General features: G+C 39.3%; 1 protein-coding gene across 1 annotated transcript in view; it reads right to left on the reverse strand.

Annotated features, from left to right (window-relative positions):
* The window catches only part of DDX10 (DEAD-box helicase 10), a 381553-nt gene extending 357065 nt beyond the window's left edge, over positions 1–24488 (reverse strand). Inside the window, 8 exon segments of the mRNA XM_007936575.2 lie at positions 4261–4423; positions 9703–9829; positions 10564–10753; positions 11917–12037; positions 13098–13256; positions 14418–14548; positions 14884–14944; positions 24189–24488. Coding sequence (XP_007934766.2) covers positions 4261–4423; positions 9703–9829; positions 10564–10753; positions 11917–12037; positions 13098–13256; positions 14418–14548; positions 14884–14944; positions 24189–24488 — 1252 coding nt within the window.
* Positions 24489–26867: the final 2379 nt, after the last annotated feature.

The raw sequence follows: 26867 nt of genomic DNA on the forward strand, positions 1-26867 counted from the left end.
GGGAGGGAGGGGAGGGAACACTGTTAGATAGATAGAGATAAGTATTGATTTGGATGAAGAGAAAGGCAATGTACCAAATGTGAGTGATCAATATGGTGGCACTGAGGAAAAGAAAGACATAGAGAGGGACATGGAAGGTACAAACAAAGATGAACCCTTTTGCACATACAGTACTGCATTGTCAGTAAAGGCAAACATGGGTATATGGATAGATAGATGGGTGGACAGGCTGAACTAGTAAGTATGTCTATGAAGCAGGGAGTGTACCCAAGAACATGTACAGGGTAGCTAGGCAAACAATGGTCCTATAAGTTTATGTGTATGATCTGAATTCTCAGGTGTATAATAGAGCTGACAAGGGGCAAGGTTGTAGTCACTGCTTGGTCACAGCCAGCTACTCAGAAGGACTGAGTAGTTGAACCTGTGGGCTCGAGACCATAGTCACAGGGGACATCAAGCTCAACTGGCATAATATACTACACAAAACATTGTTCTACCTCCTGCTTTGGCAAGTAGCGACTGGGATCTTAAAAGCTTGCAAGCTGCCATCTAGATGCAACGATGGGTCTCTCCTCGTCCAGAGCCAAGAAGAATGAAGAAAACCAAAAATTCATGGAAATACCCCTAGCGACTGGTACACCATCTGATCTGCAGCCTATACGACTATGATACCAGAAGAACTAGATGGTCCCCAGCTACCATTGTTGACCACTTGGAAGGGGATCTCTGCAGGAGATCCTGCATAGAGTCGGAGAATAATGTGGAACAACTCAAAATTATTTGGAGAAAAAAAAAGGGGGGGACCAGGTTTGCTGGTCCGATAGAGCCTGATGGAACCACTGCGACTATGGCCCCTAGCTACCCTTCAGGTCTGAAAGTGAATCCACACCTGTGGCTTCCAGAAAAACAAAAGACAGGCATATGAGTTCAACATTTACCTGAGGTAGATAAACTCCTTGGAAAGAACAATCATGGGAGAAAGAAGGGCTGTTTATGCACAGGAAGACAGCTCAGGGGGCACGAATGCATGGAAGGATGAACACAGGGAAGAGGCAACTATGGGGAGGAAGTGGAGGGGAGCTGTTGCATTGTGGTAAATTGTGGTCAATGTCATGAGACAAAGTACATGTGAACTGCTGTATGGGAAGTGAATTTGCTCTGCAAATTTTCACCAAAATCACAATTAAAAAAAAAAAAAAAGTCAAGGAAAGGTTTAGATAGGGAAGGAAATTTTCTTTGTTAGTTACTGGGCGGGGAGGGTGGGGGACGACGACACTGTTACATAGGTAGACAAAATTATTAAAAAAAAAAAAAAACTGTTGAATTGGTGTGTTTTCCTGTGTATATTCTCAACAACAAAATCAAATAAATTATTTGAAAGAAGAAAAGCTAAATTTCAGTTAAAGGTTAGTGAAAATACATAATTTTTTCCCATCCAAGCTTATAAAATCCTCTAACATCAAGTCGATTTCAACTCATAATGAAGTCGAGTAGAATCAAAATCAAGCCTGCATCCTCGGTTCAGGCATATAAGTAAACATGGTAACTCAGTTCCTTAAGAACTGACTAGCATGAAAGCTCAACTATCACCCCCACCCTGGTTAAGACAGATAGGTGACAAGATGCCTCATGAATCAAAGCTCAAAGCTCAGTCCCATATCCTTACCTTGGTGGGAGGGAGATAAGTAAACATAACTCAGTTCCTTATGAACTGAATAGAATAAAAGGTCAATTCACATATCCTCTCCATGTTTTCCCACTAGAAATGTGTTTCAGGAAACAACTTGAAAATTAACTCTGGCCCGCAGACATGCACAATGAAACAGACAGTTGCTGGGAATTGACATTCTCCCCTCTGCCTAAACCCCAATCAGCTGACAGAAAGCCGATGTTACTCATCTGGAATGCAAGCACACTGCATTAAAAATTGACTGTCCCTTTAAATAAAGGCGAAGGAAGCCTCAGCCAATCCACAGTTAATTCACACCCAAATTCCTGAAGTTTTTATGAATATGTATAATCCTCTGCTCCTGAAACTTACAAAACTGTATCCCGACCTTCTTCGGGGTGTCAGATTTGGGTACTGGTTCCTGTGTCTCCTTGCATTGCCGCTTTGCAATAAATAATTTTCTGTCCTCTTAATCACTCAGTGTGTAAACTGTCTTAGCCTGACTGCGCACCACGCAGGGACATTTGGTCCTACTTCAGCAGCAACCCTGATATAGTAGGAAGCACTGTTTCATCCCTCTCCTGTGGACTGGTAGGTTCAAACCTCTGACCTATCCTAATTTACAGACCTCTGAATTCATGGGCTCTCAGGACTAGAGGTGAAGAACCTTCAGTTAAAAGGATACACACCAGATATCTGACAGCATGTGCATGCAGAAGGAAGGAATGAAATGGTACAGGGCATAAAAGTGATCACCTGTATCTATTAGTATTTTCTTTCATTTAAAAACATCCAAAGAATATATAATATTAGTATCTGTTCATTCTGAGTGTCTGGTATAAACAGTTTTTAATTATTTCATTATTTAAAATGAAAGACTTTTACCCTTCAAAGGGGTAAGCACAAGTACAAAATTTGCTTGTACTGACCTGAACTATTCAGGTTCAAATATCAGAGTGTGATATAAATAGATACAAGCATAACTAAAATGTTTCAAAATTATTCAATCAAACAGTATTGAGGAAGTGAGGGGGTTAAGTTGTAGGGCTGAGAAAATAGTTCAAAAAGGCTTTTTTAAATATGTGTACTTGGCTATGCAAATCCTCACAACTGGATCAATAAACAGTATCACAATAAATGGAGAAAAGATTGAAGTTGTCAAGGATTTCTTAGTATTCAGATCCATAATCAACACCACTGGAAGCAGCAGTCAAGAAATCAAATGCAGTCAAGAAATCAGATGACATACTGCACTGGCTGATCTGCTGCAAAAAAACTCTTGAAAGTACTATAAAGCAAAGACTAAGGTGCACCTAACCCAAGCCATGGATGGTATTTTCAATCACCTCATATGCATGTGAAAGCTGGACAAAGAACAAGAAAGAGTGGAGAAGAGTTGATGCTTTTGAGTTGTGGTACTGGTGAAGAATACTGAAAGTACATGGACTGCCACAGGAACAAACAAATATGTCCTGGAATAAGAACAGCCAGAATGCTCCTTCGAAGCAAGAATGAGAAAACTTCATCTCACCTACCTGGTCATGTTGTCAGAAGAGACCATTCCGTGGAGAAGGATATAATGCTTGATAAAGTGGAGGGTCAGCTAAAAAGGGGAAGACCCTCAACAAGATGAATTAACACAGTGGCTGCTAAAGTATAGCAAGGACTGTGAGGATGGCACATCACCAGGCAATGTTTCATTCTGTTGTACTAAGGGTTGCTATGAGTCGGAACCAACTTGATGGCACCAAACGACGACGACCTGGCTGCTATCTCTAGTCACACGTTTATCAAAAATGACTGAAGTTACTTAAGTATTAAACAATGAACTGATATGATGTCTGAAAAATACTTTAAAATACTTCAAGAAGGGTCAGAGAAGGCAGACTATGCACATAGTAATTGTAGAAACTGGATAATATGAATATGAAGGATCATTAAGACATTCTCTTTGGTGTATGTTTCAATTTTCCCATAAAAGTTAAACATAAAATAAAATGACTAAAAATTCAAATTACTATTCTTTACTCTTATCACTAGTTTTCACCTCTATTTCCACCGTTTCCCACTACAAAGCTACTAGCTGTAGAATATTATCTTAATAGTTTTTGCAAAGTTTAAATACATTAAACATAGTGTTCATAAAATAAAAATTAGAAAAGCTTGTGAAAAGATAGCTTTCACTGCTTCTCACTAAATGTGTTTCAACACCTACCCACAAATTTCCAATTTTCAAAGAAATAAAATCAAACAAATTTAAGTATGGAAGAAAACCTTTTTTTTTTTAGTATCTTTAAATTTTTAATCTTCTTTTGATGATTCTGTAGGTTCCTCGGGATTCTAAAGTGCAATTACTATCATGAAACAATAATAAATGCAAAAAACGTGAAGATACAAAAATTTTCACTAACTCCAAGGAATATACTTAATCATTTCTCCTAATAATTTACTTATGTTTTCATGCAAAAATAAGAGAAAGAGAAGAAAGTCCAATTACTTGAATCTATCTGAATTCCTGAAAAACACCTATTTATAAGCAAATTATATTTCTCATGATCATAGCATTATCTCTTCACAAGATGTTTTCTTACCCAGCCCCCTGGCTGCAATATCAGTAGCAAAGAGTATTGCAGCTTTCTTGTGAACAAATTCATTATAAACTTCCATTCTTCTCATCTGCTGCTGTCGCCCATGGAGAGCAAGGATAGAAATCCCAGGACGTAGCCGGCAGAATGCTCGGTACAGATATTGAACCTACGCATTAGCAAAAAAAAAAAGTTTTGATATTTCTAGATGGCAGTATTAAAGTAAGCTTAAACATGAACAGCAAATAAAAATTAAGAAGCATAAATATGGAACAGAGAAAGGGAAATACAGTCTAGAGTTGTGGTTTTCAAATTTTCTTCTGCATATTTTCTACAAGAATTTTTGAAAATATGTTCCCCTTGCATTTTTAAGTTGATAACTGAAATTTATCCAAATTTAAGTGGCTGCAAAATAATGTCAATTTCTGGCATGTTGAAATACTGCTATTTTAGAATACTTACCTCTTATAAATGTATCCAATGGATTCTGAATACCAGAGAAATTTGAAACCTACTAGCACCATTTAAAAATTATTTGAAGAAACACATCTTTAACAGAAACAAATTTTACTTTCTTTTCCTTAAACTCATTTTTCTATTTCATGATCCCACAAATTTTTATTTTCTCACATTAAAAAAAAAAAAAAAAATTCACCTAAATACAGACAAGGGGGACTGGAAGGAACCTTAACTCTAAACAAAGTAATTGTGCCAAAAATCACTAAGCTACATGTAATAATCTTACTAGCTAATAACTCCATTAAGTCTCTTTTCAATTTTGTTCAAAGTAATGAATGAAAAGCAACTTAAATCACAAAATGACTTGCCATCCAATACTTAGAGGCATTCACTTTCTCAAAAGCAATACTTTGGTGCCAGAGAAGCTTTCTATCCTGAGACAATGTACCAATGAGATTAGGGATGCATGCATGGGCTTATGCTTCTTTCAAAAAGCTGGAGGAAGGACTACTGCAAAAGAGGTAAGAATGAAGAACCCACAGACCACAGATGCACTTTCAGACAAATCAATCTTAGAAAAAGTATATATGGAAACTGAATATAAACTGAATCCATGAGAACTTTTGATCTGCATCTCTTGAATCAAGACTGACTTTGAATTCCTGCTCTTTAACTAGCTGAGCTAAAAGAGGTGTATTAAAGAGTGAGGTCATGTATTAGAAACAAGGTCACGTAGGCTCAACGAAGGAGCTCTGGTAGCATAGTGCCTAAGGCATTTGACTGCTAACCAGAGGGCTGGCGGCTCAGACCCACAAGCCACTCCTCAAAAGCAAAGTTGGGCAATCTACTTCCGTAGTGATACTGCCTCGGAAACCCAAGGAGGGGTCGCTATGAGTCAGAGCCGACTCAACAGCAGTGTGTTGTGTTGTGTAGGCTCAACTAAGGAGTTTTAAAGTAACTCTAATTTATATGAAAAGTCACTGGAGAGTTTTAAGCAAGGAAGTAAAATACTTGTTTCCATTTTTCAAAGACCATTCTGGCCTTAATGTGGAAGAACTATAGGTAAGAAAGTGAAGAAATGAGACCAATTAGGTGGGCAAGAGAAAGGTAAGTGTGGCTCAGACTGCACTATAGGACAGAAAGAGTAGAGCTAAAAAGATCTACTGGTAGATTTGACACTGGATAAAGACAAGAATTGAGGATTCAGTCATTTATTAAGATGAAGAGTTAGAAGAACAGATTTAAGACTAGGAAATCTTAAACCGCATTTTCTATGTTAAATTTAAGATATCTTTTAGATCTTCAATTGGGAATATACAGTAGACAGGTGGATACACAAGTCTGAAGCTCAGTATTTGGAAGCTATCAGTATATTGATGGAGTTTAAAGTCATGTAACTGACGAGGTTACCTAAAGAGTTACCACAGATGGGAAAAAGAGTATAGCATTCTGAGGAACTCCAAACTGTAGCAGTGAAGAAAAGGAGGAGAATCCAGCAAAGGAGGTGAACAAAGAGCAGCCAGAAAGCAAATGGGTAAAACAGTTGAGTGAGTGTGGAACAACAGAAGTTAAAGTAGTATTTCAAGAAGGAAGAAATGGACAACTGTTTAGAACACTTCTGAGAAGCCAAACAATATAAAGACCACTGATTCTGCCAAAGTGCATCTCCTGACAATGGCCAATTCGGTGGAGGGCTAAGGTGAAAACAGAAAATGAGAAAGTGATTCAGCTGGCAGAGATGATTCTTTGGAAGATTTCTGCTAAGAAGAGAGCAGAAAAAAGAAGCAATGATTGTGAAGGGACATGAGATTTGTTTTTTATCCTTAATACAGGCAATAGTAATCCAGTGTAGTAAATTGCATAGTGTGGCTTTTCTAGCCATAAGTCTTTGTAAACTCTATGGTGGAATTTGCCACGAACAACTGAGTAGCTCTTGATTGTTAAAGTTATCACCTGGGGTATTTCTGTTGAGAGTGGCAAGAAGCAATCTTCTGGGAAGTTATCTCTATCTCAGATGTATTGAATTCTGATGTTGGGATTGGTTAGTTTGGCCACTCTGCCAGGCTCAAAAGGAGCCCTCTTAGAGGCAAAAAGAGTCTCTCTGACTGCTGGCTGAGAAAGACGCACTACTGAGAGAAACACGCTCCTGAGAGATGTGCACTGCTGAGAGATGCAAGAGACATGAGAGACATGTGCTGCTGATAGAGCAACATGCTACAGAGACTACCAGCTGCAAGAGACTGAGTGCATTTCTGAACTTGAATTGTAGTCTGTTACTTCCCTAAGAAACCCCATAAACTGTAAGCTGTCTGTGGCCACTGCAGCCAATTATCAAATCCAGCAAAGAGATGGAGGGCGTGGCAAGAAGAATGGTTGGTGAAAGGGCTGGAGGGACACAACATGTCTGGCCTCACAGGAATAGGCCTTGGGCTACTGACAGTGAGTCTATCTTCCTCTTGTGGGGTTAGAGAAGGTCAGAAGATGTGCTCTCCCTGCCTCTTTAGCAAGTAAGAAATGATAGAAAAGAAGATGCAGGGAAAAAAAGAAAAGAAGAGAATGGCATTAGCAAAGACCTTGGGCAAATAAGAGGCTGAGATATAGAGCACATATAGAAGGGTTTATCATAGATAAAACCAAGGGCTTCATACACTAGAAGAAATGGAAAAGTAGACTATTAGAATATTATGAAGCAGACACTTCAAACAGAAAATTCTCAACATTATTTCCTAGGATCTAGATACCAAAAAAAAGGATCCCATACCATGGTCCCAGGCAACATGAAGCTCAATTGGCATAAAATACAAAAGAAAAACACAATTCCACATCCTACTTTGGTGAATAGCGACTGGGATCTTAAAAGCTTGCAAGCAGCCATCTAGATGCAACAATGGGTCTCTCCTCATCCAGAGCAAAGAAGAATGAAGAAAACCAAAGACTCATGGAAACAGTTAGTCCAAACAAGTAGTACAGCATGTGATCCTCTGCCTATCAACTATGAGACCAGAGAAACTAGATGGTGCCCAGCTACCACTGTCAACCACTTGGAGGAGGATCTGTGTAGGAGAGCCTGTATGAAGCAGGAGAACAATGTGGAACAAAACTCAAAATTATTAAAAAAAAAAAAAAAAAAAAAATACCAGGCTTGCTGGTCTGACAGAGCCTGGTGAAATCCCTGAGATTATGGCCCCTAGCTGCCCTTCAGGTCTGGAATCGAACCTACTCTTATGGCTTCCAGCCAAATAAAAGACTAGCATATAGGCTGAACATTTACATCAGGTAGATACACTCCTTGGAGAGATCAATCATGAGAGAACAGAAGGGCAGTGTATGCACAGGGAGACAGCTCAGGGAGCAAGAGTGTATGTGAGGAAAGGACACAGGGAAGAGGTAACTATGGGGAGGAAGTGGAATGAGAACTGTTACATGGTGGGAAATTGCAGTCAATGTCATGAGACAAAATGTGTGTGAACTGCTGTATGGAAAATTAAACTGCTGTAAACTTTCACCCAAATCACAATAAAAATTTAAATTAAAAAAAAAGGATCCCTGGTGGCACAGTGGTTAAAAAACTTTGGCTGCTAACCGAATGACCTGTGGTTCAAATCCACTAGCCACTCCGTGGGATTTGGCAGTCTGCTTCCAAAAAGATCTACAGCCTTGGAAACAGTTCTATTCTGTCCTATAGGGTTGCTATGAGTCAAAACTGACTCAACAGCAACAGGTTTGGTTTTTGGTTTTTTGTTGGATATCAAAAAACTCCCTCCTTTAGGAGATGTAACATTTTGAAAATCTAAAACAGGTCCTAAAAAAAAATCTGAAATCACTTTTACATGTTAAAATGATAAAGGGAAAATCTGAACTCTGACAATAAAAACAAACCACTACTTAATCTGTCTCACAAGATGGAGAAAATCTACCTACAAATTTACAATTCTAAGCTATTCCACAAGCAATAAATCTAGAATCAATCTACTACATGCTAACAACTATGTGTCACCAGGGATTCTAAAATACACTTCAGGAAAACTAGCACACAAAAATCGAACATGGTCCTTTATCCTTGAAGAAAGACATCAAGTTTTCTTATACATCTCTGAATTCCCATCTTCTAGCACAAAGACGGTGTTCAAGAAATGTTTACTGACTAAGTTAGTTAAAGATACAAGCAAAAGAGAATAGAAGGATAGGAAAGAATCAATTTATTCTAAAATGGAAACTGGGAAATGTCAGAAAAGGACTTTCAGATATAACATTTGAACTTAGCCTCACCAGCTGTTACCATTCAAGTCAATTCCACTCATGGGAACCCTATGAGTGTCAAAGCAAAACTATGTGTCATAGAGTTTTCAATGGTTGGTTTTTCAGAAGGAGATCACCAGGCCTTTTTTGAGGTACTTCTGAGTGGATGCAAACCTCCAGCCTTTAAGTTGGCAGCCACGTGTGAGTACATTAACCATCTGCACCACCCAGGGACTCCAGTTTAGCCTTAAAAGACACTAAACATCGACCCAGAATTAGCCTGAATGAATGCAGGGAAGTCATTCCAGACAGAGAGATCAGCATAAACAAAAGTATAAGGCATACAAGTAAGTGGCAACAATGAATGGCATATACTGCTCTGACATATTCAAATCAGTACTGATGGAAAGTAGAGTAGGGTATCAGATTACAAAGGCCTTTGCTTACCCCAGCCATTAATATGCTAATTCTATCAATATTCAATGAGAGCTACTATGTTCCAAGAATTATTGTAGGTGCTAATGATATTGAAGGAAAGACAGTGTTTCTGCCCTGATGGGAGCTTAGAGAGTCATCCATAGGTTCTTTCAGAACAAAGACAGGATCTCATTAATTCCAGATCCCTCACCTCATCTAACGGTATTTCTCAGACACTAGAAAAATCACTATTTGTCTAATTGAAAGCTGCTTTTTTAAAAGGATGATTCAACATTATTAAGGTCAGAAAGAAAAATAAACATATAGTAGTACCTCTTTACAACTGGAGAAAAATACAATACTCTTCTTCTTCAGATGGCTTCTCATAAAAGAATATAGCACACTTATTTTTTGCTGCAGCTCACAAACTATGTAGTTCTGTTCCAAAGTGGCAGGGGTGCTTGTAGAATTGAGTGGGGTAAAAGCATTAAAAATAAGTCATATTGGTAATTTGAAAATACAGACAAAAAACAAAAAACAACTGTTAAATTTTTAACAACAGCACATCTCTCAAGTAAATCCTCCACCTTCCAAAAATTAACTTCTCTTTTCTATTGTCCCTTGGGAAATAAATTCAACACATGACTAAAACACATTCAAAATCCCTTATAGAATATGTATGAAAAATACACATGAAACCACAGTTGCCTCTGAAAGGAAAGGATTTGGGCTACAGAAGTATACACATTTGTCAAAATTCAGCAAATGTACTTAAAATTTATACATTCCATAATATGTAAATTATACATAAAACATACTAAACTCTAGTATTTTTTGTTTTAACTAAACCTTTGCTATTTATCTACCTAGGGAATAACCCTTCCTCAACTGGTAGAAGGTAGAATGGTGACTGGTAAAATACCTATTAACATTTTTTAGAAAAAGTAGTATTTATTCCCAAGACTACATTTTGGAAAGTGCTGCTTCAGAATATTCTCATATCTGGTACACTCAGAATTTGAGTAATTTTAATTCATGTATTTACTATGCTTATACATCTAATAATAACAAATTCATGAAATGATGTTTTATGTAATGGAAAAGTAATAGTAACTTAAAATATCAAATTCTTAAACTAAAAAAGAGAATCTTGATGTTTTCATTGCATCAAACATGGTTTCAAATAGTGCATACCTATATTTTGCTCTCTCATGAACCCAGACATACTCAGGGTTTTTCAAACTCAAGCGCGCAAGGTCTTTTACAGATTTGGTTTGTGTTGCTGAGAAAAGCAAAGTCTGACGTTTCTTAGGCAGATTTTCAATAATAGCATTCACAGTATCAGCAAAGCCCATGTCCAAGATTCTATCTGCTTCATCGAGAACTAAAAAGGGAAAACGCAAGTTGAACTATAAAATTTAACATATGCATTAGGATAAATGTAACGTGGTATTGTGGTTTGACCCTCAAACAGAAAAAGATCATTAGTGGAAAAACTGATGAAATCCTAATAAAATTCTGAAATTCAATTTGTAATAACATGGCAAGGTTAATCTTTTAGTTTTGACAAAGGTACCACAGTTATGTAAAATATTAACTCTAGGGAAAACTGGGTAGAGCATATGGGAACTCTGTATTATCATTGTAACTGTTCTGTACATTTAAATTATTCTCATAGCGACCCCTCCTTGGGTTTCCGAGGTGGTATCTCTACGGAAGCAGATTTCCCAGTCTTCCTTCCAAGGAGTGGCTGCTGGGTCTGAACTGCCAGCCTTTTAGTTAGTAGTCAAATACCTTAGACACTACACCACCAGAGCTCCCATAAAATACTAAGTTACTGCTTAAAAGTACACACTAGGTAGTAACACCAAGCAGAAAAGAAAAAGTTCCCAAAAAAAATGCCTATTTGACTTTTCAGCTTAGCATAGGTGGGTGTTACTTAAAAAAAGAAAGTAATTCCTTAAAAACCAATTTCCATTGGGTCAATTCCAACTCATGGTGACCTCCATAGGTCAGAGTAAAACTGTTCTGCATATGGTTGGTTTTCAGTGGTTGAGTTTTTGGAAGTACCTCATAGGCCTGTCTTTCAAGATGCCTCTAGATGGATCCAAACCACTAACCTTTTGGTTAGCAAAACCAAAACCAAACCAAACTCGCTGCCATCGAGTTGGATTCAACTCATAGCGATCCATCCTTGGGTTTCCAAAGTGGTCACTACAGAAGTAGATTGCTCAACCTTCTTTCCTAGGAGTGGCGGGTGATTAGTAGCCAAGCGGGGGGAAAAAAATTCTCAACAGTGCATAACACTTAAGTGCCTCATTTCATATATATGAGATTACTTATATCTATTTTGATGAAAGAGGGAAAAAAAAGATCTAGCTGTACTCTCTGTTTAGAACCCAAATAACCAAAATTTTTTAAAAATCACATTATTCCTTAGATTGTTCTTAACCATAACATTTATCCAGTTAAACATTTTGATCATTAAAATTTGTGAAGGCTCTCTCCTAAGTGTGAGGTTTTTCATTAAAAATTCATTAAACTCACCTAACATTTGGAGATTGGTAGCATGAAAACATATTGTTTCATCCATGTGTTGAAGAAGCCGACCAGGTGTGCAAACTAGGATATTTATGTTATTGATCCTCTCAGCTTCGTGTTTCAAATCCTGAAAACAATTATTTCTTTAGAATACTTATCACTCTGAGCACTCAGACTTTAAAAAAAGTGCATGTGCCTTTTCATCACAGCAGTTTAGATACACCAGAAATGAGCCTAATTTCTCCCTTCTATTTCTACAGCACATCCAAATTTCTGGGCTATATATAGTCCTTCCTAAAGACCTAAAGAGCTCAGAGTTCCTCTAGATTCTTAATCATAACCAGGATTTTGAAACCAAGAAAAAAATCACTAAATGAATGTTGCAAGTCTCAATTTCCCAGTAAATCTGCCAGAACTGATTAAACATCTGGAATTCCTTCCATTTTCTAGTAGGTCAGAGCCCAGGAGCATTGATCAGGCTCCCTGACACCACTCTCTGCATCTCTGTGGACTAAAAACAACAAATGAGCTCTCCACATGTTAGCAATTCTCTCCTTGAAACAAGAACCATGGAATATTGCTAGATAACAAACACTTGAGTACATGAGGATTTGTGATGCTATTCTTTTTGTGTGTGTGTACATATACACTTACATGTAAAGTCAAGTAGTGAAGTGTTTATCCTCACAGTCTAGAATAGGCTTTAGCAGATGTAAGCACCACGGGTATACTACAGGGCAGAGCAAAAGTTGAGCAGCAGGTTTAACCACAGCCTAAAATCAGCATTCCTCAAAACTATCTACCTTCCTTTCTTCTGCTGCTGGCCAAGCAATGCCCTGAATTACTTAACCTCTTGGATTTATCAAAAAGAATTAGTCCACATATTTAAATGGCATCTTTTCCAATATATATAACAAATCTATGTACAGACTGATTGGAGTACATTAGTCTCAAAGAGCCTGATCACTACCAGACTTTCTGACAAAATAGACTTTCTAGACCTGCAAAACTGACAACCTGGACTCTAGATGACAGTGACCACACTAAGATGCTACCATCCCACAAGTCACTGTCTGGGGAGCCAGACTATGTGTTTAGATGAAATCTCCACTTCTTCCTTGTCAATGGCCAGTGTTCCAACAAAAGTTGTAGAGGGAAAGGAGGAGGACTAGGACAAAAGAACAAACCTTTCCACCAATGATGAGACCAGCTGAAAAGTCATGATTCTTTCCTACTTTTCGAAGAACCTCAAAGGTCTGATAGGCCAGTTCTCTCGTAGGTGATATTATCAGAACTCCCAGTCCATCTGCTGAGGTCCACTGCAGACGATATAAGGCTTCCAGCACCTCAAAACAGACAGCAATTAAGAGTCAATAAGATCTTAGAAAAGTCATCTTTTTGATCTCTGAGCCTCAACCTTGCTCCTTCAAATCAAAAAAAAAAAAAAAACTCACTGCCATGGAGTTGATTCCGACTCATAGCAACCCCCTTTGGGTTTCCAATACCACTCTCTGCACCTTTGTGGACTGAAAACAATAGATGTCAGGTGTCCAGCAGCTGCAGAGCCACAGCATCAGGAGAATGCAATGTACACCCCCATCGACAGTTAAAATAAATTTAACAGAAATATTTGTCATCATCATTTTCTAAACAGAAATCACATTACAATGAACTTTTCTCTGTGGAGCTACTGCAGTTATCTAGTGACTGGATTCTCTAAGAATGGAGAGACAATTGTGAAGGGGAAAAAAAACTTGAAAGAAAAACTAAAATGTAATTTTTCTGCACCAGTTATTGTGTAAGAATCAAAAATTAGGAGATCAACTGCATAACTAAGATGTAAGTGAATTCCTAAGAGGCTCTCTTGTTTTACTGCTATCAAGGACAGCTGTCAATATTCCAGAAAATTCTCAACCAATGACCAAATCTCCTGAAAGTGAGCACACTTCCTGGGCTTCCAACCAATTTTCTAGCTCAGCCCCCTGTTGAGAAAGTGTACATAAGAATCACCTGAGCATCCTGTTAAACTGTAGATTCTGATTCAGTATATCTGGGGTGGAAATGCAAATTCTCAGCAGAGGGTCAAACTGGAACTATCAGCTTTATCCTACACAAATGACAACTGTAACTGCAACTGGCAGGTTTGCCAGGGTGAAGGCAAGACCATCCCTCCCCATCTGTCCTATTGAAAAGTAGAACTATTCTGACCTGCCACTTGGAAGCACTCCACATTAGAAGAATATAATGATGTGTCAAGGCACAATAATTCACATATTAAGTAAGTTACTGAGTGCTCACCATGTACAAAGTACTAAGCTAGCACCAGAGGAATACAGTAGAGAGCAAGACAGGTGTGGCCCTTGCCTGCTAAGGCTCACATTCTACCCAGAAAGCCCAATATGAAACAACGCATTACACATTTATTTGCACCTATGTCAAGGGCTATAAAGCACTGGTTATAAAATTGAGTAATGGAGGATCTGACCTGATATGAGTAAAATACTTACTGGAACAAGGAAAGCCAAAGTCTTGCCAGATCCAGTTTTGGCAGCTCCAAGCACATCTTTACCCTGCAAAGCCAATCCAATGGTCTGCTTCTGTATCTCAGTTACCAAACGGTACTGGGCTTCTTGCAAACCTGGTAAGATGGAAAGAAAGAGAATGATACTTTGGAAAAGCCCTGCAAAAAAGGTATCACATTTTTGTTTCCTTGCTTATTTTAATTAAAACAATTATGCTTCATTTTAATTATTCAAAAGTTCTAACTATCTTGTATTTTTACTACTATACTTCAACTTATTCAGAAAGAATGAAGAGAATGACAAATTCGTAAAACTCAGTTATTAATATTACTTGTCAGAGGTTTCCATCATACCAAAATAATTTGCCAAAATAACATTTCAGGTTAAACTGAATCATCTTCTACTTATATCAAAAATGCAATAACATGTCCCAGCATTATCATGTACCTACCTTTCAATGTTTTTTTGGACAAAGGGAAATCTGAAAATCTTGTAATTTCATTTACATTTATCTGGGGTGGATAGAGAAAAGAGAGGCTGTGTTAGATACAAAAAAAAATAATAATCTACTGTATAATTCATTTGTTTCAGAATAAAACTATTTCTCAACATTAAACTGTGCTGCCTAGTTCATCCTTGGTACTGCAAGTTAACTCAGAATTCATTCATCACTTCTAATTAAAAACTACCATTCCTCCTGAAATAGGCCAGGAGGAAGTAATCTTAAATCAAAATTATAAAATTTGTAACCTTTTCAATTAGTTTAAAAAAAAAAAAAAACACTTTCTTCCTCCCTTTGCCCTCCACGCACACAAAGAGGGCACATATAACTTGCCTGAACACACTTCACCTCCAAGATGTTAGTAACACAGTAAGGCATGACTACATCGATCTTAGGAAGAAAATTTACTTTTAAATCATCCTTCAAAAGATATTAGTTTAACAAATAAAAGGGGAAATGACTACAAATCACAGACTATGATGAGAATGGTTCTATTTACAAATCTTAGAGAATAGATTGAAATTAGTTAGATAAATATATCTTGTTAGCACAACCTTTCGAAATGTTCACTATAAATGCAGTGATGTGTGAAATCCAACCTGACAACTACTCATTTGCGGTGTTCTGAAGGAAAGAGATTACTTCACAATAATTTTGCCCTTTAACTTTATATTATCCAAATGTTCATTACTGATGTTCTTCATTAGCATAAACCCAATTTTCTGAATTCCATCTGGCTGCTCAAGAGAATTAGTTTATTGCAGATGCTGAAAGCAAAAACTATTGCTCAACTCTGGAAATATGCTGCCAAATTATTCATGATTCACAAAAGAGGAAAGCTGCATTTGTAAGGTTCATTTATTCAAATTACACTCCAGGCAGTAAAGGGACAACAGCTTGTATTTCATTTTACAATCCACACATCATCTTTCCCAAGGTTCCTAATGTAGTCCCAGCAGGGTTACTCCATGCCCTCAAATACTAAAAACACAAATATATGAAAACATTGTATGAATCCCTAACATCATTCCAGATAATACTGGAAAGCTGGCAGAATCAATGAATTAGCACTAGGAGAATAGTTCATTCAAATAACATCCTGTCCCAGCAAAGAACTTCAATTAGAAGATAATCTCCCAAATCAGACATTAAAATTAAGAGCGGGTCGTCGTCCGTCCCCCCCCCCCCCCCACCTTGTACTTGGACAATTAACAGCTAAAAAGCTGTTCTTATAGGGATTAGAATGCAAAAGGAAATCGCGACTTTTGTGATGCTCTAGAAGAGAAGTCAGCATACTATGGTTCAGAGGCCAAATTCAATTCACTGCCTACTTTTTGTAAAGAAAGTTTTACTGGGCCTATACTCATTCATTTAGAAATTATATATGTAGTTGTGACAGAGATCATAGGGCCTGCAATACCTAATATAACTACTTGGTCCCTCACAGAAAAAGATGGTCAACCCCATCCTGGAAAATATCAGAGGATGGCTGCAGTTCTAACAAAATAACAATCTTCTCTCTATCCCGTTCACTCCTCTCTCTTTAATCCTCACACTCGCTCTCTAAAATCTGTATTATCATTCCCATTAATTCAAATAAAAGATGTTTCATAATGGTACTTATTAGTTGTTGCTGTTAAATTAATTGACTTTGACTCACAGTGACACCATGTGACAGAGCAGAACTGCCCCCTACAGGGTTTCCTACGCTGTAATTTTTACAGGAGCAGATCCACCGGGTCTTTCTCCTATAGAGCGGCTGGTGGGTTCAAACCGTCGCTCTTTCAGTTAGCAGCCAAGTGCTTAGTCGTTGAGCCACCAGGACTCCTTAACTCTTACTAAAGACCTCTAAACCTTTCTGGAAAAGTTGGAGGGGGGAGAAGGAATCGGGTAGGTATCACTGAACCATTCTCCTATATATTTTATAATCCTTTCTATCATAATACCCATTTCTCACAAAAATGAATAATGCCTTTACATCCTGGAAGCACAAGAAAAACGTATTTAAAACAAAATAATCCACCTACTGCAAACAAGAAAAGAAAAACCATTTGCTTCAAATCACATGAGACCAAATTTTGATTAAGAATCAAGATTATAATGCACTACCAATTACAAAAAAACGTCTAAATGAATCAACCCCAGAGCCACAGGGTTTCAGTCATTTGTGCACATACACACACGCACAAACTGCAGTCAAGTCGTATCTGACTCATAACAACCCCTCCTTGGGTTTCCAAGGCGGTATCACTATGGAAGTAGATTGCCCAACCTTCCTTCCGGGGAGTGGCTGGTGGATTTGAGTCGCTGGCCTGTTTGGTTAACAGCCAAATGCCTTAGGCACTAAACCACCAGAGCTCCCTTCAGTCATTCAGCAATAATGAAAACATTTTTCAAATAAGTCTCAATCCCCAACATTTCATCAGCCCTTTCAACTCATAAGGAGTTCTGTTGTTGTAGTGCTTAAGGCATTTGACTACTTACCAGAAGGCTGGAGGTTCAAACCTACCAGCCACTCCGCAGAAGGAAGACTGGGCAATCTACTTCCATAAAGATTTACCACCTCGGAAACCCAAAGGGGATCACCATGAGTCAGAATTGACTCGATGGCAGTGAGGTTTTTTTTTTTTAACTCATACCCCTATGTGATATGTCACTCAGATCTGCTACAGGGAAGAGTTCACTGATGGGCACAAAATGTCACTCCTGTAGATATACCACAGCAGAGGCCATGCTTCCCCTGGGTTGCTCCCAGTCACTGGCTGAGCATGGTAGTACTGCTGCAAGCCCATCATGCAGGATGGGGGTTTCCTCTAGCAAGACCTCAGCTTGAGGGCTCCCCATCAACCTGGCCAAGCATTCTTAGAACTGTGCTGCAGTCTAAGACTTCCAACCAAATCCTTCCACATTGTGCTCTGAAGGTTTTCCCTCCTCCCTATTCCTTAGCATTCACAGGCATTTTCCTCAATAATTCTCCAATTCACCTGATCCATCTTGACACCTGCTTCTCAAAGCATACAAGACCTAGACTATGTCATCTCCTATCTGGTCCCTTAGCCCCAGACCTTTTATGCTTAGATATATTCTCTACATTCCTTCTAAACTTGCCACTATTTCCAGGTAAGAGTCTCTGAGCATGACCTTTGTATTAATTTCCTACTATTGCTATAAAAAACTGTCACAAACTTATTGGCCTAAAACACACATTTATTATCTTAACAGTTCTGAAGTTCAGAAATTTGAAATGAGTCTCATGGGCTATAATCAAGGGCTACATCTGTTACGGGTGCACTGGGAAAGAATCTGTTTTCTTGCCTTTTCCAGCTTCTAGAGAGGCTGCCCACATTCCTTGGCTTAAGGCCCCCAAGCCCCTCCCATTTGCAAACCCAGCAACAACTGGTTGACTCTCACATTTTATCACTCTGACACTGATTTTCCTGCTTTCCTCTTCCACATTTAAAGATGCTTGTGATTACATTGGCCCCACCTGCAAAATCCAAGCTACTCTCCCTATTTTAAGGTCAGTTGATTGTTATTGTTGCTGTTGTAGTTTTTAGGTGCTGTCCAATTGTTTCCAACTTATATCAGCTCTGTGAGCAACAGAACAAAATACTGCCCAGTCCTGTGCCATTCTCACAATTGTCATGTTTCAGCCCATTATTGTAGCCATGTGTCAGTCCATCTCCTTGAGGGTCTTCCTCTTTTTCACTGATCCTCTACTTTACCAAGCATGATATCCTTCTCCAAAGACTGGTCCTTCATGATAACAAAGTATGTGAGACAGAGTCTTACCATTCTTCCTTCTAAGGAGCATTCTGGTTGTACTTCTTCCAAAATATATTTGTCCATTCTTATGGCAGTCCATGACATATTCAATATTTTTCACCAACACCGTAATTCAAAGGCATCAAAATTTTCTTCTTCCTTATTCACTGCCCAGTTTTCACATGAATATGAGGCAAATAAAAACACCATGGCTTGAGCACCTTAGTCCTCAAAGTCACATCTTTCCTTTTAAACTGTTTATAGAGGTCTTTTGCAGCCACTTTGCCCAATGCAATGCACCATTTGATTTCTGGACTGTTACTTCCATGGGCATTGATGTGGATTCAAGTAAAATGAAATCCTTGACAATGCCCATCTTTTCCCCATGATGTTTCTCACTGATCTATTACAAGGATTCTGTTTTATTTATGTTGGGGTATAATTCATACTAAAGGCTCATAGTGACCCCATTGGGTTTCCAGAGCAGTAATCTTTACAGAAGTAGATTGTCCAGTCTTCCTTCCACGGCATGGCTGATAGGTTTGAACCGCCAATAATCTTTGATCTTCATCAATAAGTACTCCAAGTCTTCTTCACTTTTAGCAAGCAAGGTTGTATAATCTGTGTACTGTAAACTGTTCATGAGTCTTCTTCCAATCCTGATGCCATACTCTTTCTCACACAGTCCAGCTTCTCAGATTATTTGCTCAAAATACAGACTGAATAAGTATGGAGAACAGTTACAACCCTGACACACACCTTTCCTGAATTTAAAACACACAATATCCCCTGTTCTGTTCGAATGACTGCCTCTTTGTCTATGCACAGGTTCTACATGAGCACAATTTATTGTTCCAGAATTCCCATTCTTTGCAATGTTATCCAAAATCTGTTATGATCCATGTAGACAAATGCCTTTGCATCACAAATAAAACACAGGTAAGCATCTTTCTGATATGCTCTGCTTTCAGCCAAGATCCATTTAACATCAGCAATGATATCCCACTTCCCACATCCTCTTCAGAATCAGGCTTGAATTTCTGGCAGTTCCCTGTTGATGAACTGTGGCAACCATTTTTTAATTCTCTTCAGCAAAATTTTACTTGCATGTGATGCCAATGATATTGTTCAATAATTTTCACATTATGTTGAATAAATTGTCTTTGGAATGGGCACAAACATGGCTCTCTTCTAGCTGGCTCGGTAGCTGTCTTCCAAATTTCTCGGCATAGATGAGCACTTTCAGCACTCCACCCATTTGTTGAAATATTTCAATCATATTCCATCAATTCACAGAGCCTTGTTTTTTGACACTGCCTTCAGTGCAACTAGGACTTTCTCCTTCAATACCATTGGTTCTTGATCACATGCTACCTCCTGAAATGGCTGAATGCTGACCAACTCTTTTTGGTACACTGACACTGTGTATTGCCTCTATCTTTTTTTGATGTTCCCTGCATCATTCAATTTTTTGCTAAACTCACTGCCATCAAGTTGATTCTGACTCATAGTGACCCTATTGGGTTTCCAGAGAGTAAATCTTTACAGAAGTAGATTGTCCAGTCTTCCTTCCACAGCATGGCTGGTAGGTTTGAACTGCCAACCTTCTGGTTAGCAGTCAAATGCCTTAGGCACTACACCACCAGAGCTCCTATTTTTGCCCTTAGATCCCTCAATATTGCAACTTGAGGCTTGACTTTTTTCTTCAGTTCTTTCAGCTTGAGAAATGTCAAGCACATTCTTCCCTTTTGCAGGTCTTTTTACATTTCATTATAATACTTTACTTTGTCTTCTCAAGCCACTCTTTGAAATCTTCTGTTCAGCTTTTTTACTTCATCATTTCTTCTATTTGCTATAACTACTCTATATTCAAGAGCAAGTTTCAGATTCTCTTCTAACAATAACTTTGGTCAATTCTTTCTTTCCTGTTTTCTAATGACCTTTTGCTTTCTTCATGTATGATATTCTTTATGTCATCCCACAACTTGTCTGGTCTTCAGTCATTAGTGTTCAATGCGTCAAATCCATTCTTGAGATGGTCTCTAAATTCAGGTAGTATATACTCAAGGTAGTAATTTGGCTCTCATGGACTTGTTTTATTTGTCTTCAGCTTCAACCTGAACTTGCATATGAGTAACTGATGGTATAATCCATAGTCGGCCCTTGGCCTTGTTCTGACTGATAACACTGAGCTTGTCCATCATCTATTTCCACAGATGTAGTCTATTTGATTCCTATATATTCTATCTGGTGAGGTCCACATGTATAGTCACCATTTATGTTGTTGAAAAGGTATTTGAAATGTGTAAGCAGTTGGTAAAAATCTTCAGTTTCTTCTTTGGCTTTAACAGATGGTACATAACTTGAATAGTCTTATTAACTGGTCCTCCTTGTAGGACTATGGATTTTATCCTTTCACTGTCAGCATTGTAGTTTAGAATAGATCTTGAAATGTTCTTTTTGACAATGAATCTGACACTATTCCTCTTTGTCATTTTCAGCATAGCAGACCACATGTTTACTTGATTAAAAATGGCCAATTCCATTCTCCACATAACAACATATTCACAGGTTCCAGGAGTCAGGATGCAGACATCTCTAAGCAAAAATCAAACCAAAGCCCTGCCATTGAGTAAATTCCAACTCACAGTTACCCTCACTGGGTTTCCAAGGTAGTAAATCTTTACAGAAGTAGATTGCCCAGTCTTGCTTCTGCGGAGCGGCTGGTGGGTTTGAACCACCAACCTTCTGGTTAGTAGTCAGATGCCTTAGTCACTGTGCTACCAGAGCTCTTTGCCGACATTTCTAGGAGGCCACTATTATGCCTACCACAGCCTCCAAAGCTTCAATCCTCTTCTCCAACTTCATCTGAAGCCAATTCAGGGACAGATCCAACAGTCAAAAATCCATCTTTTTTGAATTTCCTCATGTTGCTCTTCCAACCCAGAACATCCTTGCCAATATTTTCCATCTGGCGAACTCATCATTCAAGAACTAGCCCCACTCATGATTACCATATATATTGCTGGACAGCATTTGCACTGCGAAAGGCACCCGGTAAGGCTGAAGTATGTGGAAAAAAATCCAGTTCGCACTCAGGCTTGAGGCTGCAACCAAAGGAGGAAGGGTAGTGCAAAGAAGAAACATGTTTTCCTAATTCATCTGCACACAAGGGTCATTGTACAATATAATCCAACCTTGTTTTTCTCCAAGTGTACAGATTTTCTGACACCATATCACTGTAAATACTATTTTAACATTGTCAAATTGTATCATCCTGACTCCATGGCTATAGCAGATAACTCCCTAAGAACAAAGGCTTTGTGTTTTTCCTTTTTTTTTTTTTAACCTAGGCCTTAATAAACAAAAAAAAACTCACTGCTGCTGAGTCGGTCTCCACTCATAGCGATCCCCCTTGGGTTTCCAAGACAGCATCTCTACAGAAGTAGACAGCTCAGTCTTCCTTCCGAGGGCTGGATGGTAGGTTTGAACCATCAGCCTTCTGGTTAGCCGTCAAATGCCTTATACACTACATCACAAGAGCTCCCAGGCCTTAACAAGCACCTCTCAAATTGCTGAAATTCAGAATATGTTTCTGGATCAGATTTTTCAGTATTTCACCAGTAAGGTTAGTAAATACCACCTGTGTACCATGGCTCTACAATAAAAGATTGGAGGTTTGAGTCCACCCAGAGGCACCTCAGAAGAAAGGCCCAGTGATCCATTTCTGAAAAACCAACCATTAAAAACCACATGGAACACAGTTCTACTTTGACAGAGCAGATTTCTAGGTACCTCTGGGTGGACTGCAATTCCAACTCTTCCTTTAGCAGCCAAGCACTTTTACTGTTTGCACCACCCAGGGACTGCAGTTCCAACCTCATGACCTGCAAAGCTGAAAACATTTACTATCTTGACAGAAAAAAAGTTTACTGAGCCCTCTTGTAAGCACCAGCTACTGTAGTGATCCAAGCAAGAGAAGACGGGACCTGAACATATTGAATAATTACTATATGCCAAGCATTATACAGAAAACTTTTAACTGCCCAAAACAACTTAAAAGACAGATACTATTAATGTTCCTTTAAAAACAAGAAAGGGGAAGCACACAGAATAAGTAACTTGCCCAATCTGGTTAGCAAGAACTGGGATCGAAGTCATTAGCATCTTGACTCTAAAGCACAAAACAAACTCCCAAACTCAGAAGGAAGGTTGTGCAATCTACTTCTGTAGTGATTCCACCTCAGAAACCCAAAGAGGGGTCGCTATGAGTCAAGGCCAACTCGAGGGCAGTGAGTTTAATTTGGTGTGGAATCTTACTATTAATATATGAGTCATTTAAAGAAAAGGTATGCCAGGACAAGGGATGAGTTTAATTCCATGAATATTCCATGTTAAATTCCTGGTTACATTACACTAGAAGGGGGCAGTCACTGAAAGGATGAGTGAGATGGGTGAAGGCCAACAGACATGGCATTTAGTGGGAAGGAGAAGCAGGAGGAAATGGCAGATCCAAGGAGCCTGAGCTGGGAAACAGGTCACAAGTGCTAACTGGAGGAATAACCAAAGAAAACCACCCACTGCCATTGAGTTGATTCCAACTCATAGCAACCCTATTGGATAGAGTAGAACTGCTCCTAAGGTTTCCAGGGCTACTAATGTTTTTTGGTTAGCAACTGAATGCTTTAACCATTGCACCACCAGAGCTCCTTACTGCAGGGATACTCATCTGTAAACATTACCTGCAATGTGGATAGTGTCTACCAGGAAAAGACCAGTAGTCCTGCTATCCTACACCAATTCTTGGACCGGGATATGAACCAAGTGGAGAAAATGAGATGGGCAAAGGAAGGACGATGGATGATATTGCTGGAGACGGTCTGGCATAATGGTTAAGAGCAAGGCTTGAAATCAGAAAACCATGTGTTTAGGTTCCAATCGCACACCACCTACTAAGTGTGAGAGCTTGGGACAACACTCATAGTCTCAGAGCCTCAGTTTCCACTTCTGTAATATGGGGCTATAGATACATTAATTCAGGGCAAATCAAAGTAATATAAAGCCCATGGCAAATGTTTAAAAACGTAGGCAGCATTATAACCATGATTACTGATAACATTGTTATGATTATTGCTATAATACATCACTAGTAGCAGTAATAGTAATATCCCTACTCTTCAGTAACCCTGACTTTCCACGATTTTATCAAGAACAGTGGGATGACCATAAGAGTGTCGTGGACGTCCAGAGACTTGGGAAGTGATCATTCGTGGGACCTCAATAGGGTCCCCGATGACACCTCCCACCGCACTCCATTCTCAAGCCCAGTAGACTAACGGAATGCTCCCAGGATAGGTCCCCAGTGACAAATCCATCCCCTCTCCTATGCCGCTCACCGCTGCAGGGAAACTTACACCGGCTCCCTGCCCACCTGGTACACGGATGCCGACCTACACCCCCTCCCCAGCTCCAACATGTGCTCGCCTCACCTTCTCATAATTTTGCATTAGGCGGCTAATAACCTCGCGTTCGATCTGCCACTCCGGCTTCTTCAGTTGCTTCCTCAGCTGCTTCTTTTGGTTCTGCTTATGGCTGTGTTTCTTCTTCCAACGATTGAAGCTCCGCACCGGATCTGGTCGGCCTCCGGGATCCAGAGAGCCAGCAGTCTTGCCCATCGCGGCCTCGCTGACAGACCAGATTACCCTCAGACAAGAGACACCTCAACCCACGCTGAGGTGAGGAACTGAAAGGACGCGGAACCAACGTGAAGAAAGCGGAAACTAACGCATGCGCAATCCCAGGAGTCCGCCCCCCGAATTTTTGAAACCGGGGCACGCGCCAATGACGGCAAAGAAAACGCGGGCGATGATTGGTGACTTGAGTTCCACAGGGCGTAGCGTAGCAGTCTCTGGGAAACCAGGCGGAGCGATCTAAGGATTTGGGCGGAGCTAAGAGTCTGTCTCGAGCACGCCGGCTCTTTAAATATGCGCGTGCGAACTGGTTGCTGTTAGTAAAGTGACGTCATACTATTTAATGTTAAGGGTTGTAAAGATTTGTTCACGCCAGCCTTTCCAAACGCGCGCAGACACAAACAGACACGCACCCTCACTCGCTATCAATTATAATTACAATCCTTGTTTAGAATATGGAAGACTGAGGCCCAGGAAGCCTGACTTTTTTCTAAATTCAAACAGCTATTTAATGACCTCATTTCCATCACTGAAGCGGTGAGAAAAATTAAATATTATGTATTCCTCTTATATGGCGCTCTAGTGCTGCTAACCAAAAGGTAAGCAGTTGGAACCTATCAGCTGCTCTGCCAGAGAAAGAGGAGGCCGTCTACCTGCATAGAGATTTACAACCTTGGAAACCCTATAGAGCAGTTCTGTGTTGTAAAGGGTCACTATGAGTGAAAATTGACTCCATGGCAGTGGGTTTGGGTTTTTGGTTTTATTCTTCTTATGCCTCTGGGTTTTGCATTTCCTCTGGCCCCTCAGATTAGGTGCAGCAGCAAAGGAACTAGAGCACTCAAATATTACCTTAAAATGCTTTTTTGAAGACAAACATGATAAAAATAATTAAGCAAAAGTTATTTGGTAAATTAAGAGTTGGCTATTTAAGTGAATTGCCTTTCATTCAATTAGTTTTTGGCTCATTTATCTAGCTAGAGTCTCCACAGGTACATACTAGATACAATGAAAAGAAATTGACCTTTCACATGCAGTGTTGGGGCCCTCAAATACCCTTTCCAACCCCACTTAGCCAGATGACTACCCCCCATACACCATGCCCATTCCCCAAAACAGGAAATGGATTACTGGGTGGGGAGGGAAAAATGAACTGGAGAACCTCCACACTCAGGCACCAGATGTGGTGGAGAGTAAAACCCAGCAAGGAAAACTTATGTAAGTGCATGTTGTATTGGTATACTGATATACTGTGGACTTTCAGAAGAACTATCAATTCAGTCCTAGAAGAAATGCAACCTGAATGCTCCTTGGAAACAAGGATGGTGAGACTACAACTGCTCACTTACTTTGCACACATCATCAGGAAAGACCAGTCGCTAGAAACGGACATCACATTTGGCAAATTAGAGGGTCAGTGAAAACAGGGAAAATCTCTATGAGAGGAAATGACCCAATAGCTACAAAAATTGATTCAAACATACTCATGAAGATAGTGCAGAATCAGACAACTTTTTTTTCTGTTAAACATAAGGTTGCCGTGAGTTGGAGTCTACTTGAAGGCAACTAACAATAAAAATATATACAGAACAGTGAGAACCTCATCTCTGACTCTCATCCTCCTCCTAAAATTGAAATAGCCAGGCATAGATACACCCCAGGCAAGAAATTTATTTCTAGGGAAACTGCAAGATTCATTTCCAGAGAAACTGACCAGACCAAGAGAAAAGACCCAAGTATACTGACATTTAGGCAGCTGCCAAAGAAATGGCAGTTCACTAACCTACCTATTACCATCCGTCTGTCAGTTTCTCATGCTGTAGTGGCCTGTGTGTTGCTATGACACTGAAAGGCCACCAGTGGACAGGGAGGACAGATTTCAACGGAGCTTCCAGACAAGAATAGACTATCAACAAAAAGATATCCTTCTGAAAATTAGCCAATGAAAATATTAGGGATAGCAACAGAATATGTCCAACACAGTGCTGGAAGATAAGCCTCTCAGGTTGGAAGTCACTAAAAATACAACTCCTTAAAGTAGAGCTGACCTTAATGATAGTGACATAGATGAAGTAAAGCCAATGACCTTTATCTCCTGGCTTCACTCCCCTCCTTACTAAGCAAAGTTGTATGACAATTATGATCGTGCCCCTAAAAATACCAACTATCTGGAAATACAAATACCATTTGACCCAGCCATCCCATTACTAGGTATATACCCTAAAGAAGTGAGAGCCATAACAAGAACAGATATATGCACACCGATGTTCATCACAGCACTATTTACAATAGCCAAAACATGTAAACAACCTAGATGTCCAACAACTGAGGAATGGATAACCAAACTATGGTACATACACACAATGGAATACTATGCAAAGCTAAAGAATAACGTAGAATCTGCAAAACACCGCATAACGTGGATGAACTTGGAGGACATTATGCTGAGTGAAATAAGTCAGTCACAAAAGGACAAATATT

This window comes from Orycteropus afer, unplaced genomic scaffold, assembly GCF_000298275.1.
Source record: "Orycteropus afer afer isolate SDZICR_OR568_19922 unplaced genomic scaffold, OryAfe1.0 scaffold00036, whole genome shotgun sequence".
Classification (NCBI taxonomy): Eukaryota; Metazoa; Chordata; class Mammalia; order Tubulidentata; family Orycteropodidae; genus Orycteropus; species Orycteropus afer.